This window comes from Hemitrygon akajei, chromosome 32, assembly GCF_048418815.1.
Source record: "Hemitrygon akajei chromosome 32, sHemAka1.3, whole genome shotgun sequence".
Taxonomy (NCBI): domain Eukaryota; kingdom Metazoa; phylum Chordata; class Chondrichthyes; order Myliobatiformes; family Dasyatidae; genus Hemitrygon; species Hemitrygon akajei.
Window position 1 is genome coordinate 14,794,871 of NC_133155.1, and position 16,583 is coordinate 14,811,453.

The window sequence follows — 16,583 nt, forward strand, 5'->3', positions numbered from 1 at the left end:
GATATATACAGCATTACCAGCTGCTTTTGTCTTTTTTAAGTTCTGAAGAAAGCTCTCTGACTTAAAAAGCTGACTCTGACCTGAAGGCCTTGACCTGAGTATTATTTAACGAGGAGCTGAAAAGGTTAAGGCCTATGGGATCCAAGTCTGGCTGTGCAATTCAGATCCCACATTGGCTTGGCGATAGGAGGACAATGATGACAGTGGAGGGTTGTTTTTGTGATTGGAAGCCTATGTCCATTTGGTGTGTCATGGGAATCAGTCTTGGGACCCTTTCTTGTTTGTTATAAACTTTAATGATCAGCATGTAAATATTTATATGATTTAAGTTTGCAGCTGACTTAAATTGGTGCTAGTGTGAGGAAGGTTATCTTAGTCTGTAGGCTGACATTGATGAGTTGGCAAAATGGGCAGAGTAATTGCAGATGGAATTTAATCTTGAATAAGTGTGAGCTGATGTGTTTCTAAGGACAAATGGGCTTGGATGTAATAGATGATAGAGCCTAAGGGAGGTTTGATTATGGACCTTGGTATACAAATTCAGAGTTTCTGAACTGGAAATGCAGGAGGCATATGGATTCTTGTTTTCATTAGCCAGAACGTAGAATACAAGAGCATGAAAATTATAGTTCAATTTAATGGAACATTGATTAGACTTCAGCTAGAATACAATATGTGGTTCTGGCTATCACACTATAGAGGAGACATGCTTCCACTGGAGAGGAAGAATTTCCTTCAGTAATGGGATGTTTCATTTTGAGGAGATCCTGGAGTGGCGAGGTATGTTTACCTTGGAGTGGAGAGGGCAGAAAGACAACCTGATGTGGCTTACAGAGCTTCAAAGAACAAAGCTAGGTCGATTGACAAATTTTTCCACAAGGAATGGGTGTATAAAACTAGGGGCAGAGTTTAGAGGACTTAAAGGGGATCTGATGAAAAACTTTTATACCTAGAAAGTGATAGCTATTTGGAAGGCCTGAGGGACTGGTGGATTCAAAGATTTTCACAAACATAAGTATGCATGTGAGCTGTTGTATTACCAAAGTATGAGAAGTCTGTGGGCTAAGTGTCAGAAATGGGATTAGATTGGCAGGAGCACGGTGACCTGAAGGGTGTGTTTTTCCACTACATGGGTTATTGAAGTATTCAATGTCATGCTGATGCATTGAAGCTATCAATAAGCTTTTGTAAAATGCAGCTCATGAACAAGCAAAGTACCTCTACGTCATCATATCTACATATGAAAGTGTGTACACAGATGCTGAGCTCTGCTGTTCTGTTTGCTCTGTAATGGTGAGTGCCATTTATTGATATAACAAAATCTTATTTAAAATGGACAGTAAATGAATATAACTAATTCAGTGTACTGAGACTGAGCGAGCCTGTCTATGTCATACATGACTGGTTGCTCTTGTGGAAATCAACAAAGATCTCTTTTTGAGTGAAAATCCAACTGCCTACAGCAAGATTCAAAGTAGCATTGAAAGATCTTTAGTGTGAGTTTTCTTTGTAGCAATAACCTACAATACAAAATCCTGTTTTGATAATCTGTAATAATACATTCAGAATGGATAATGTGAATTCATGCTCTGTTTCAACACTATCCATTATTAAAAATGTTAAGACTAATGTAACTTCAGAATTATAAATCATAAGGGGTTCACTCGGTGTGTGTGTCATGTTACTGATTTTTTTTTTGCCAAATATAACCGTTTCTTCTCTTCTCTTTTGCGATTGATATTAATGACTTACTGGAATACAGAGACCTTTATATTAGTTGCTTTGGCTGCATTAGCTTTTATTGTGGTTACTCGTGTGTAGGCTCTTTCTCTGACTGGTTATTCTCTTATGGAAGAGTACAACTTTCAGGCCAATTCCCTTGCATATTTCTATTTATTTTCATAATAAATTACAGGACAGAGAGCATGAATCATAATTTACTCTTACATAATTTCCTGTGTCAATAGTACTTTTTGTGACCTCATTGTTGCCTGAAGTGAGTAGAAAGTGGAAAATCTGATTAAGGAAGGACTTCACTGATCTGTATAGCTACTGTGGATGGAGTGTCTCTGCTGAAGGGGCTTGTAGAGTACATTTTGATGTAGCTCGCTCACCTTTGGTCCCCGCTGGACACTCCACTCTCAACAGCGGCCACACCCCGATACACCGCTTCAAGAGGCGGGTTGAACCAGGTGAGGGTAGCTGGTGGTCTCATACCCTGGTGAGATAGAATACCAAGTCAGCTCTGGCAGACTGGGCAGATGAGATTTACAGTGAGATCCAATGGCTAGGATGGCAGTACTGCAATGCTCCTTAAACTTGGCAGGCCAGAGGAACTTTTGGCAGTCTACTTGGGTTGTTTCCAATAGGAATATTTCATCAGATCATTCCAGTCATTTGCTAAACATTTGTCTATTTATTTGAGGTGTTCTGCCAAAAAGGTTCCTGCAGATCGGCTTATTTAAGTTCTTCAGTCTTTCTAATAAATATATAAATCGATGTTAAACTCCCCAATTAAATAGCATGTGTCCAACTACTATTTTAGAGATTTATTACAAATATATATATAAACAGTTTGCATGTGACAGCAGCCACACCCTGGTGCATTGCTTCGCCAGACAGGCTAAACCAGGTGAAGCTAGCTGCTGGGCATCGTACCCTGGTGAGATAAGGTTATGCCTGTCCTAGCATGTGAAGATAGCTCCAGCAGACTGAGCAGATGAGATCAACAGTGAGATCCAAAGGCCAGGAAGGTGGTTCTGCAATGCTTCGTGGAGAGGGAGGGCCATGACAAGGCACAGAAGTCATGGTCATCCACTGCAACCAAGGAAGACCCCAGTTTGTGGTGCTTGTTCATTTCACTGGACCTGGACCTCTGAGGTCGAGTGAGTGGAATTGCCCCAGTGCAAAAGCTTTTCCACTTTAAAAACTTTCCCACACAGGTTTCGCGTCATCGTTGGACACCTACCACACTGTGTAAACACACTGATTGATCCAAGCAAGTTTACCTGAGTTCTTGATGTATGAATATAAATTTAACAGAAAATAATTATTGTTCAAAGACTGAAGCATGAAATACGAGGAGTGATTGATAAGTTTATGGCCTAAGGTAGAAGGCGTCAATTTTAGAAAACTTAGCACATTTATTTTTCAACGTAGCCCCCTCCTACATTTACACACTTAGTCCAGCGGTCGCGGAGCATACGTATCTTGGACCTCCAGAAAGTGTCCATAGCATGGGTGATTGATAAGTTCGTGGCCCAAGGTAGAAGGAGATGAGTTATTAACTTCAAACTTTCTGCATAATCACTCAAAGAGTTGACCTGCATGTGCATGTAACGAGAGCTGTATAACTCATCTCCTTCTACCTTAGGCCGCAAACTTATCAATCACCCCTGCTGTGGACACTTTCTGGAGGTCCAAGATCCATATGCTCCACGACCGCTCCACGATCAATCACCCCTCGTATGTGATTACATTTTCTCATCTTGTGCTGATTACACAAATTTTAACTTTTGTATTTAGATTCCTTTGCTGTCTTGCACCTCTCAGTTAACTTTAAATCTTCCAAATATATGTGTGTTCCTCCATATCATATCTTTTGCACTCTTTCTCCAGCTTTTGGCCAAAGTGCTGGTTCTAAACACTGTAAATCCTTCTTTGATATCCAGTTTCTTGATCCTGCATCCTCTTAAGACCTTTCAAAGCCTACTTCTTAAAGGTATTACTTGCTAGTTCCAACCTTTTTATTGGTTTGTTATTCTTTTGGCTGATTATATCTTGTGAAAAAACTTGGCTACTTTCTCATGCTGGGAAATAAAGTTTATTAACTTTCTGAAGCTAAATAAGTGCAAAGTCCTACTGTTTGATTTCGTCACTCCACAGGGCAACAGATTACTCAGTAGTGTGACTTATTGGGTTGGAGATTCTAAGATAACGTTTCCATAGCATCCAAATAATATTTAAATAAGAACAGATAATTATAGCAAAGTTTCAAGAAAGTCCATTTAATAAAATGCTAAAATCTTCTTGCTATTTGGGCGTAGCTGCAACTTGTATATAGACACCTAGATTTTAGACTCCGTGACTGGCATGACTGGGGTGTATGCTGTCCATATGCCCTGGAAAACACTGCACAAGATATTCTTTGAGAATGTATTTCATCGTTTGACTTTTTTGCTGCTGTGGCAACTGGGGCTTGATGTGATTTCCATTGGTTTAAGTATGGTCACATCCTTTGGTTCACTTCTGGTTGATGACTATCATATTTGCTTGGAAGGTCTAGTGCAAGTATTCATGGTTATTGGAATCACTACTGCAGTGTTTTTTCACAATGTTGTTCCATTAAGATCTCCATTGTTCCTTGCTGGTAAGTGTGGAACATTATTGTATTCTGTCAGTTGTTTCCTTGCTTTGAGCCATGATCTAGACCTGGTTTTCATTTTTAAGTGGACAGAATTTACAGGTTTCACTAAATGAAGGCTTTCCTTGTATCCACTGGAGTGATGATTCTTTAGTTTCTATCTTCAATGCTGTATGACAATATGATGAATAATCATTATCAAATGCACCACAATCATATTGCATAGTTAAAAACAAAGTGTTGGAATGATGTTTATTGTCTGTTTTAGAGTATTATTGTGGATTTTGATTTTGTGCTTAATGGATAAGCTAAAGAAATTTAGCTTCATCTTTGTTTCTTTATTAACAGGATACAGGGATAGGGAAAACAGTCAATGGATTCAGGAAGCATGATGTGATTGGAGAAAGTGCTAAGAACCTAGTCTCAAAGTGGAAGAAACTTGTACCCCAAGAAGTAGAACGGTACTGTTCCAATACCCATCTCATCTTAATTATTGGCAGTTCATATATGTGCATAATTTAATGTTACATAATAAGCCAATTCTAGAAGAAATGTTTAGTGAAATTAGGATTACTTTGTGGTTAGCATACATACAGTTGTAAATATTACTCATCACAAATATACCAGCTTGAAAATCTCTTCCTTTCACAAATTAACATGGAGAAAGGCAACTGTTTTCATACTTGGCATGTTCTGACCTGAACCATTGACTCATTATTCGAGATCTATTAAAACAATGTGTTTTTCTACATGGATATAATCACTGTAACCCATTTACCGGTATTAGTTAAACTACATAACTTGGACAAAATTTTGTTTGCACCACTTCAATCTAAAGATGAATGCTTAATATTATTCCTTAGTTTTTTTTAATCCTTGCTTTCAATCATTGAAGTATGTAATTTTACTACCATCTGTACTTGTCCTAGTTTACATTTTGCCTTTGTGAAAAGCACATTCCTCATATATTAGACTGAACAGTGAGTTTTGTCTGTCTTACACAATCTTGAAGATGATTCTAATAACACTGAAAAAGATCCATAAGTGGATTTTCTTTCCAGTTGGATATCACTGAATGCTGTGTCTCATTTTTTGCCCCTCCCCAATATGGAGATCAGATTTTGCCCCTTCTGCAGCTCTGTTGTACACTGGGCAATGCTTGTGCCAGCAGTGCCACTGGGAGGACTTCAGTACAAGAGTAAAATGTATTGTTTGTAGTAAGTACTATAACAATGTTAATTGAATTTTTGACCCTTCATTTATTGTACATTTGTTTTTTTAGGTCCACCAATACACTAGAGGAGAGGGAATTTACTTACAATAAAGGGGTCTCAAAAAAAAAGCCCAGGGAGCCTTCTCCAGAAGATTATAGACAGACATTCCAGACCCCCCATGGAGAGACCTATGAATCAAACTATGAACATGTTCCTGTGAAAGGGAGGCACTCACTCGAGACTGAGAAATCTTACACATACAGTAGTCATGGCTATCAGTCAAAATCCCATTCTAAAGAGCATGTGGAGAGATGGACTAAATCTCCTCCTGTGGAGGATTATGGTGATAAAATTGATTCATCTGATGAAGATGCTGAGCAAACTATGCAGCCTTTTAAAAGCTTCCATAAAACTCACCAGGACCATCACAGCTCGCGAGCAGAAGTGGGCACGGGTCGTGACAAGGAACACAAATCTTCACACAAGGAAAAGCAGCATTCAGTTCTAAAAGGCGAAGAAAAGTATAAATTATCCTCTCTCCAAGTGCAAGATAAAACAGACAAATCTTGCTCAAAGGAACAATATAATCACAGGGACCAAGGGGATTATACTTCTGTAAGTTCCAGTCATAAGAAACCTCGATTACAAACTGAGGAAAATTTCGATGACAGAAAATATAAACATAAAGGCTCAGATAAGCAAAAGTTTGATCATGATGAGCAGAGAAGTACATCGGACAAGCCCAAAGAAAAACCCACATCGAGTAAACCAAAAGAAGAGGTGGAGTCAAAAAAATCAAAGTCTGCAGAAAAAAATCAGTCTGCTTCTTTCCAAAAGGACTCTACTAATGCTGCAGTTGCCGATGAATTCGAAGAACCAACAATGTCATTTGAATCTTACCTTAGCTATGACCAACCACAAAAGAGAAAGAAAAAGATAAGCAAGCCTGCTTCTGGGAAGGTTAAAGAGACTCAACAGTTAAAATCTAGAGGATCAGATAAATCTACTTCAAAATTAGGTTCTAAAGGCTCAAGCTCATCCTACGGAGAACAGAATGTTGAAGAAAAGAAGAAAGCTAAAAAACGTCCTGAAGATGTGCCTCACGTCAAATCCAAAAAGGTAACATCAAATAGGGTCTCACAAAAAGAACGGTAGTAGAGCTTAAAAGTATTTTGCAGGGTGTTTTTTAAAAAAATTGTTTCATTTGAAAGATCTGGTTGACACAAAAATCTGAAACATTTGCTGTTTTGAGTTGTTGCTTTAATTAAATGCAGATTTCATAAAATTGCTTAATATGCATCTTGAAAGATATACATTATGTATAGCATATGGTATTTTTGCATGTGGGAAGTGTTAATTGCGTCATTGAGCTTGATCATGTGGGATTCATTATCATAATCCTCCAGAACAATTTGGTCTCTGATAAATGGTCAAGGGAGATAAGGTGAGATATACCAGCTTGCTTGTATGTAGGCCAAATCTAGATCATCATCATTACGTACCTTGTCGAAAGATGTTCTTGGCAGATTTTTCTACAGAAATGATTTGCCATTGCTGCCTTCTGGGCAGTGTCTTTACAGGGCAGATGACCTCCGGCCATTATCAATACTTTTCAGAGATTTGCCTGGTGACAGTGGTTGCAGAGCCAGGATTTGTGATATGGACCAGCTGCTTATATGACCATCCACCACTTGCTTCCATGGCTTCATGTGACCCTGATTGGGTGGGTGGATGGTACTGAGCAGGCTACACTGTTCTAAAGGGTGACCTGCAGGCTAGGAGAGGGACGGTGCGCCTTACACCTCCTATGGTGGAGAAGTAACTCTACCCCTAGAACCAAGCTGTAATTACACTTAGCCCCATCTAGCGCCAAGTGTAATTACAATTACTTTGTATGTCTGTGGACTCTCTCAAGTCTGCACCTAACAGAAGGGTCTTGAAGAGATACGTAAAACCAGAGAACAGATAATGAAACTAAAGCAAATATGAGTCTGCTATATTGGTGGGGTTCTTTGTGCTAGTTTGATGAAGACCCAGCTAAAATGGTACAAAGTTTATCAAGGTCACAGCATGTAGTACACTTCGTTCAGTTCTAAAGGGTGAAGCAAAGTATAAGTTGAACTACTAAGCACAAAATGTAAGAAAACAAATAAATCTATACCAGCTGTCTATTTTCACATTTGAAATGATACAGTATGTTAAGTATTTAGTATATGTACATCTTTATAAATTCAATTAATCTCCTGGTCTTGTCCTCTGAGATCTCCACAATTAAATAGGTGTGTTTGTCATATCTAAAGTGATGATACTTCATACTGTTACGAACCCCGTAACTGGGTCACTTACCAGCAAAGATGGAGAGGTCTGTTGAAGCCTGATGATACGATTTTTAACAGTATTTATTAGTAAAAATACACAAAAATAATATCATTGCAAACATACAGATAATATACGTCGTCAATACTAAATCTAAAAGTGCGGGTATAATAATAATCAATAAGAAATGAGCTCTATTGTTGTCTAGGGGATAATGTATTGTCCGATGGAAATATAAAAGTCACTCAGTTCATGCAGGCTGCAGCCGTTGGGGGACCGCTGGGTTTGCAATGGTTGGAGAGAGGGAGAGATTTTGAGAAACTTGCCGGCTTTCCTTTTATGATTTCGATCCGTCAGAGTCTCGTTGGTGTGGCCGTTCACTTGTGGCCTCTTCTTTAGCTACGCCGTTCTTCCGTGATGAGCCCGCTACCCTGGCAAGGGAGGACGCACACAAGCCATCACCGGCGTTCGCTATAAAACGCTGTCACTAGATTTCCAGCGTTTCTCCTGGTGCGTCTAAGGGGGTTGTTCCCCAGACCCTCTTTTATCCTTACTCATGGGGTCTCAGATGTCAATCAGGTTGGGATGATGCAATCCCTCAACCAGCCCACTCTGGTCGTCCCCTGAGGGGAATGAATAGTACAGTACTCAATACACAATTCCGTCTCCAAGAGACAATAGCCGTTATCAATGGTTTTGTTTCGCTGAGGCCAGGACACATTCCAAACCTTGTGGATTCTCTCTCATTTCCTGGGTCCCAGACCCGAATTAATAGCGATCTTGCGATTCTCAAAAAGGAGGGGGCGACTTTGTACCCTTCGGCCCCTCAGAGTTGTGGCACATTCGTAACAATACCATCAATTCTGATGGATTACCTCTTTAGTTTGGGTTCCTGCACCTTCTGATCTATTTGCTGTCTAATAATGGTTGTTTTGTTGAAACCCCATCTAGCTACTCAAATTGGTGTTCATTCTGCACCTTTGTCTATCTATCTGATCTATCTATTTGTAGATGCAGGGCAGAATAGGCCGTTCTGGCCCTTGGAGCTGTGCCGCCCAGCAAACCCTGATAATCCGATTTAATCCTAACCCAGTGATTCCCAAATGAGTGGTTGTGTGTCCTAAGGGGGCATTAGGGGGAGTAGAAGTTGTTGGGAGGGGGTGTTCAAGATTCTTGGCGGGGTGGGAAGGTGAACTGCACTCTTAACTATGCACTATAATTTTGACAGCTTGCATAGCTTGCCGAACACCCAACTAACATTTAGATTCCAATCTGTATTCTTGTCAATGTAATTTTCATTGTTGTGATCGTCTTCATCTTAGTCTTGCTCTTCCTTTGCGCGTTGCTACCATCGTTCTGTCCATACCAACTCACTGCCGTTGTCAACATCCAATAGGCATTCCCAGTTTGTATTAATTTTTAACTTTAATTCAGCCCCATTAATAATGGAAAAATGTGTACTGCTTGATCTTTGAGTTTAAAGGCGGTGAAGCCTTGAATTCTAATCTTGCTAAGAAACAGAAACTACAGAAAGTACGTCAATACAATGTTACATACCTGGAGTATGGTATTATTCCGTTCCCATCAGATCAGCAATGCCCTATGTGTCTTAATTGTAATACTGTACCATTTAATGAAGCCATGAAACCATCAAGGTTGAAGGAGCACTCTCTGAAATGGCCACTTATGGTACTACTCAGTTCCAGGAGACGAAAGAAGCATTTGAAAAGCGTTGCTCACTTCAGTCATTTGCCAAGAAACTAAAACTGACCTAATGATGTTTGTATGGTTTATCAAAAGATTGAAAAGTTTATGAAGTGATTCTCTTTTGTAGAAAGTTAACAAATATCACTGGAGAATCAACCTACGACATGCTCAAAATGTATATTGAGGATAGGAGTATTCCAATTAGGAATGTGATTTCTTGTGCAACAGGTGGGGCACCATATATGACAGGTCGCCTTGCTTCTTTAGAGGCATTTTTGAAAACAGAAATTCTAAGTCTGTTTGATAAATATCTTGCAGCCAAAAACCTCGGCCAGCGACTTTTTTCAAGCTTCTTGTAATATTTACTATCAACAAAATAAAGCTCATCTATTAAATGGCAGAATATTTCACCAGTTATGCCAAGATAATGATGAAGAGTTTGAGTGTGTGCTTCTTCACACTGAAGTGCATTGGCTGTCAGAAGGCTGCTGCTTAAAACGTTTCTTTGATCTTTATGACATTGTGGTTGAATTTTTGCAAGAGTACTGCTTACACCTGTAGTCACTGAAGGATTTTCAGAATCGATTCAAGGATTTGAACAATCTGGACTGAGTAATTAACCCATTTCTTTGCTAGGTGGAAGAATAGGAAGAGAGCTTGCAAGAAGACATGATCAAAATTCAGAGTGATGATGAAACAAAAATGCTTTTCAAAAATGTCAGCTTTTGTGTTATGTGGCTACACTGTCATGCAAAGTTTCCTGGTCTTAGAGAAGAACCAAATTGCTCTTCATTGCATTTCCATCCTCCTACTTTGTTGAAAGAGGCTTCAGTGTAGAGAACCACACACTCACAAAAAAAACCAGAAACCACTTGGGCATTTTTACACATGGGGACTTAAGGCTTTTGCTGTCACAACTTGAACCAGATATTTCAACTCTTGCTAAAAAACCATCAAGCTCAGGGATCACATTTATATCAAAGCTGCTGTACAGTGCACAGGTACTGTGTAAGCTAGGTTTAAAGACAAATAAAAATTTAAAACAGACTCATTTTTCTCATGCTAGCATATGGTAGACATGTTTTTATACTATGGATGCATCAGAAAGTATATTCTGCCTAAGAGGGACATTGACAAGTATGAGGTTCTTTAAGGGGTGTTGGCAAGTATGAAAGTGCTTTAGGGGCGTTGGCTTAAAAAAGGTTGAGAAACACTGCCCTAACCTAATCACAGGACAATTTACAATGACCAGTTAACCTACCCAGTATGTATTTGGACTGTGGGAGGAAACTGGAGCTCCTATGTTCCAGATAAAACCAATGCCTTTTGGAGAAGGAATACAGAGGATGCTGGGATTGGACTCTGAACTTCTGATGCCCTGAGCTGTAATAGCGTCACTCTAACTGCTAAGCTACTGTAACCTAAAAACGCTGACTTCAGAGTCTCTACTGCAACTCTTAACGAGTACAACTCAAAGGAACACTTCCATTCACCTTGAGTGACAATTAACAAGTGGAGGAAATGTCCTATTCTCAACAGAAAAAAAAATCAACACAGCCCCTGGGAGGGACAGCTTGCCACATCCATGTTTGTCCTGGAGTGTTGACTGCAGTGATGGTGCATAGAAAGGAAGTTCAACAGATCTTCGAGAGCAGCATCGCTGCTGGTGATGCAAAAAGACTAAGTAAACTCATCAAAGTGGCTGGATCCGTCCTTGGCTACAACCCAGACACTTTTGAGTTGGTGGTGGAGTGGAGGTCACTAAACAAATTGTTAACCGTTATGGACAATCATTCACATCCTCACGATGACCTACTGAATAAGCCGTGGCGGACCCTTTTGAAAAGGCTCATTCTGCTCCGCTGTCACAAGGATCATTACAGAACATCTTTCCTGCCAAATGCAATAAGCATATACAACAACACACACAAAATACTGGTGGAACACAGCATGCCAGGCAGCATATATAAGGAGAAGCACTGTTGACGTTTCGGGCTGAGACCCAGGATCTCGGCCAAAACATTGACAGTGCTTCTCCTTATAGATGCTGCCTGGCCTGCTGTGTTCCACCAGCATTTTGTGTGTGTTACTTGAATTTCCAGCTTCTGCAGATTTCCTTGTGTTTGCTTTTGTAAAGCATATACAACAGTTCATCTCTGTGCAACAGGAGAACACACATCATAGTACAACAGTCCCCGTTTTATTATTTTGTACATTATTATTTGCAGTATTGCACATTGGTAAGTTATTACTGTGTATATTATTATTCTGTACTTTATTATTAGTTAATGTTATTATATTTATTATTTACTATTATTGCTAACTGTGTTTTTAAATATTGCTATTATGAAATAATTTCCCACTTGCGATCAATAAAGTACTTATTATTATTATTATTACAAGAGGCTGCAAATGCTACAATTCAGAGCAAAAAAAACACAAACCACTGGAAGAACGCAGTGGGTTGAGCAGCATCAATGGGGGTGGAGCAGGAATATTTCACCAGCTGCAACACAAACCTGCCACTAGCCAGTTTTCCCCTTCCACAGTAACCATTCCCTCTACGACTCCTGCCTGATTTATTTAACCCTCTGTACCCACTTCTCCCTGATTCTTTCTCCCCAGTGCTATCCCCTACAACCTCAGGAGGAGCAGCACTTGTTCTTCTACATCCTCCTGTACCACCATTAAGGGCCTCAAAATAAACCATCAAAGATTCACATGCACCTCCTCCAGTCTTCTCTGCCACATTCAGTACTCTAGCTGTGGCCTGTTGTACATCACCAAGACTTAAAGTGCAAATTAGGCAATTTGGACCTTCCACACCCTATTCAATTATAATCTGGAAATCCTCCTCCATCTGTAGTTTAAGGATACAAGGCACTGTTTTGACTGATTATAAATGGTCTGGCTCCTGGACAAACGCAGATGTGAGCCAGACATCCATTGTTGGTGAATAAATGCTTTTTCTGAGCCAAAGGCCTTTTCAGGTCCTTTGTTGCCATGCCACTACTGTCAATTGCTGTCAGGCCAAAGTGCAGTCATCTTTGTCACTCCTTCATTAGTGTTGGCTAGCGTTCTGTATGCATTTTGCAATAATAGTTGGCAGCTTTCAGTGCCTTTATAATAAACATTGAGCAGCCGGGCATGTGTTACACAAGACTTCTCCTGGGTTAATCCATGGAATAATATTGCAGTTTACCAATGGGCAGCTTAACAACTGTCATACATGCTGTAATCCATTAATAAATGATTTACACTCTCTTTCTCTAGATAATTGTATTATCACCATCATTTTGTAGTCACCAAAATACTGTAAGTCAGTATCCATGGTGGTTAATATATTGTGGGCTGCCTGGACTGTTGTTGTGTCCTGTCCATTCAGCACCAATTCATGGGCAGTTTCCCCTCGAGGTACTAATCTCAGTCCCTTGTCACCAAATAATTTTTGACCAAAATCACCTTTTGTAGCCACAGGACCTGACACAGCAGAGAAAGAAGGGATTGAAGTCATTATCATACTTCATTGTGAAAATGTACCCCTAAAGAAATAAAGTTTGTAAATTTCACTTCCATGATAGTGGTCATCCTGCATAGTCCCTTCAATGGATAAAGTTTCTCTCAAAATTTATACCTTTTTTTTTTAAAAAAAAAAAGGTTAGAATTCCATTCTACAAGTAACTAATTTAGTCCATGAAACCCAGACATCAGTTTCAGACCAGAATTGCAAACCATAATGCATCTCAAATTTCACACTAAAACAGCAAAAAAAAGAATTCTGTGCTAAAATTGACTTCTTAGTATTTGTGCTATTTACTTTCTAATTAAATGGCTAATTGAAGATTTAAAATTGTAAAGAGCAGAAGATTGAAATTGGCTGATGGGGCAGAAATGCACACATAGAATATGTATATATGTACATATCTATACTATATATTGATTCAAATCCTCTTCTGATGCAACAGGAGAGGATTTTATTGTAGCCATGCACGTGAGTTGATTGCATGTTACCTTGCTAATACTGAATGATAAAATGGGAAAAGTGAATATAAATTTATTCTAGTAGTACTGTCATCAGCTGTGGCAGAATTTGAATGTCATAGCCTCCAAAAAAGATATATCTTGCAATACAGGGGTCAGCAGAGCTTTGCTTCCAGATGAGCTCAAAGCTTTCTCTGCTCGCTTTGATCACGAGAACTGGGAGGAACCATCACGCATGATCCTTTTGGTCTCAGTATCCGAAGATGATGTGCGAGCTGCTTTCAGGAGAGTAAATCCAAGGAAAGCATTTGGTCCAGATGAAGTACCTGTCCAAGTACTAAAAATCAACTGGCTGGGGTATTCACGGATATCTTCAACCTCTCACTCCAGTGGTGTGTGCTACCCACCTATTCAAGTCGGCTTCAATCGTAGCGGTGCCCAAGAAGAGTGTGGTAACCTGTCTAAATGACTCACCCAGTGGCACTTACATCCACAGTAATGAAATGTTTTGAGAGGTGGGTGTTGAAGCGTATCAACTCCTGTTTGAATGGTGACTTGGATCCTCTACAATTCGCTTACTGAAGCAACAGGTCTACAGCAAATGCTATCTCGTTGGCTCTTCACACAACCCTGGAACGTCTGGACAGCAAAGATGCATTGATCAGGATGCTCTTTATCAATTACAGCTCTGCATTTAACACCAAATTCTAATCAGTAAACTCCCAAGACCTGGGCCTCAATGCCCCCTTGTGCAATTGGATCCTGGATTTCCTCAATTGTAGACCACAGTCGGTTTGGATTAGCAAAAACATCTCCTCCACAATCTCCATCAGCACAGGAGCACTGTAGTGATACGTATTTAGCCCCCTGCTCTACCTGCTTTACACCTATGATAGTGTGGCTATGTACAGCTCCAACACCACATACAAGTTTGCGGATGACACCACTGTCGAGGGCTGTATCAAAGGGGGTGATGAATCAGCATACAGGAGGGAGATTGAAAACTTGGCTGAGTGGTGTAATAACAACAACCTCTCACTCAATGTAAGTTAGACCAAGAAACTGATTGTAGACTTCAGAAGAGGGAAACCAGAGGTCCATGATCCAGTAATCATCAGAGGTGGAGAAGGTCAGTAACTTTAAATTCCTGGGTGTCACTATCTCAGAGGATCCATCCTGGACCCATCATATAAATGTTATTGCAAAGAAAGAACGACAGTGCCTCTACTTCTCAAGAATCTACAGAGGTTCAGCATGTCATTGAAAACCTTGGCATGCTTCCGTAGATGTGTGGTGGAAAGTGTTCAGACTGGCTACATTATGGTCTGGTATGGGAACACCGATGCCTTTGAGTGGAAAATCCTACAAAAGGTAGTGGATTCCGGCCAGTACATCATAGGTGAAACCCTCCCAACCGTTGAGCACATCTACATGAAACATTGCCATAGAAAAACAGCATCCATCACCAAAGATTCTCACCATCCAGGCCATGCTCTTTTCTTGCTGCTGTCATCGGGTAGAAGGTACAGGAGCTTCACGACTCACACCACCAGATTCAAGAACAGATACTACCCCTCAATCATCAAGCTCTTGAACAAAAGAAGATAGCTACACCCATTTAAGGACTCTTTTATCTAGTTATTTCATGCTCGTTATTTATTGCTATTTATTTATATCTGCATTGGTGCAATTTGTTTACAGTTAACAGATCTTGATGTTTACAGTTTACAGCTAATATTCTGTAGATTTGCTAAGTATGCCCACAGAAAAAGAATCTCAGGGTTGTATGTGGTGACCTGTATGTACTCTGATAATAAATTTTACTTTGAACTTTATCTTCTGCAACATTTCTAATCATGCCTGTAAATCCTAAAAGAAATAGAGTCAAAAAGAGAGGGAATGTAAGTATATATAATTTAATATTTGGTTTAGAGGATTAGTGGCTTTAAAATTAGACACCATGATGGTGCTCTTCAATTACTATTAGTAGTTTTCTACTCAAAGACGGAAGTTTTAACTATTTTTCTTTTGATTTTCATACCTCCCCCCCCCCCAACTCCGACAACAAAAGATGATGATTGATGTGGTACCAGTCTTACCAGATATTCCATTGCCAAATATCCAGCCCAACTACCGACCCCTCCCTTCCATGGATTTGACACCATTATCTCCACCCAAAAGGAAAGGTAAGTCTAAGGAGCAGGTAGAATTCACCATTCAATAATATCTTCCTTAGTTATTTTTGTCATAAGACTGTAAGTTTCTAATTGTTTAATTAATGGACTTTGTAAATTGAAGCGATGGTGAAAGTTAATGGAAAGAGAAAGGGTCATGGTAAAGAAATTCGCTAACAGAACAATCAGTTTCTCCTCTTGCTGTCTCTAGATTAGTATCCCAAAACAACAAATTTACTTAGGAACTGCAGAGATTCTGGATTCTCCTGTGTTGTTGTCTTATTCTAACTATGCTCCAGTTGCATTTGCCATTCCATTCAGATAATTTCATTCAGTTGAGTTGCCTATTCTCTACCAAGATTGTGCAGAACTACTGTATGGGAATTAAAGTCAATAAAGACATGAATGTCTGCACTTTATACAAGCTTGCAGTTGTTGGAAATGTTATTTTCCTTGGCTGCCTGAAAGACAATAAGTGAATTTTCTTTCCTTGTGTGGAATTTGGCTGAGCTCTGTAATGCAGCAGAGAGTAGCTGTTACGTTTTGCAACTTCAAAACATTGAACTCACTCAAAGGAAGACACGGGAGACCGAAATGCAGGTTTGACTTCAAGTTTACTTTAAGCAAGGTGTGTGTGTATCTCATGGTATCGTGATAATACATGCAATTCAAGAATTTACAAATATAATCCATAATGAATTATTTAAATGAACAAGAATGTTTAATCATGATTGATATATAAATAAAAATGAATATTAAAAATATACACGTGTAAGTTTACTCAAATATTACTAAAATAATAAATTAAATACAAAAGTAACAATCTTG

General features: G+C 39.4%; 1 protein-coding gene across 1 annotated transcript in view; it reads left to right on the plus strand.

Annotated features, from left to right (window-relative positions):
- Nucleotides 1-16,583, plus strand: part of eloa (elongin A) — a 78,670-nt gene that overhangs the window by 32,010 nt on the left and 30,077 nt on the right. Inside the window, exons 3-5 of the mRNA XM_073034492.1 lie at nucleotides 4,712-4,824; nucleotides 5,646-6,696; nucleotides 15,653-15,767. Of these exons, the coding sequence (XP_072890593.1) occupies nucleotides 4,712-4,824; nucleotides 5,646-6,696; nucleotides 15,653-15,767 (1,279 nt within the window). The remainder of the gene's footprint in view (nucleotides 1-4,711; nucleotides 4,825-5,645; nucleotides 6,697-15,652; nucleotides 15,768-16,583) is intronic.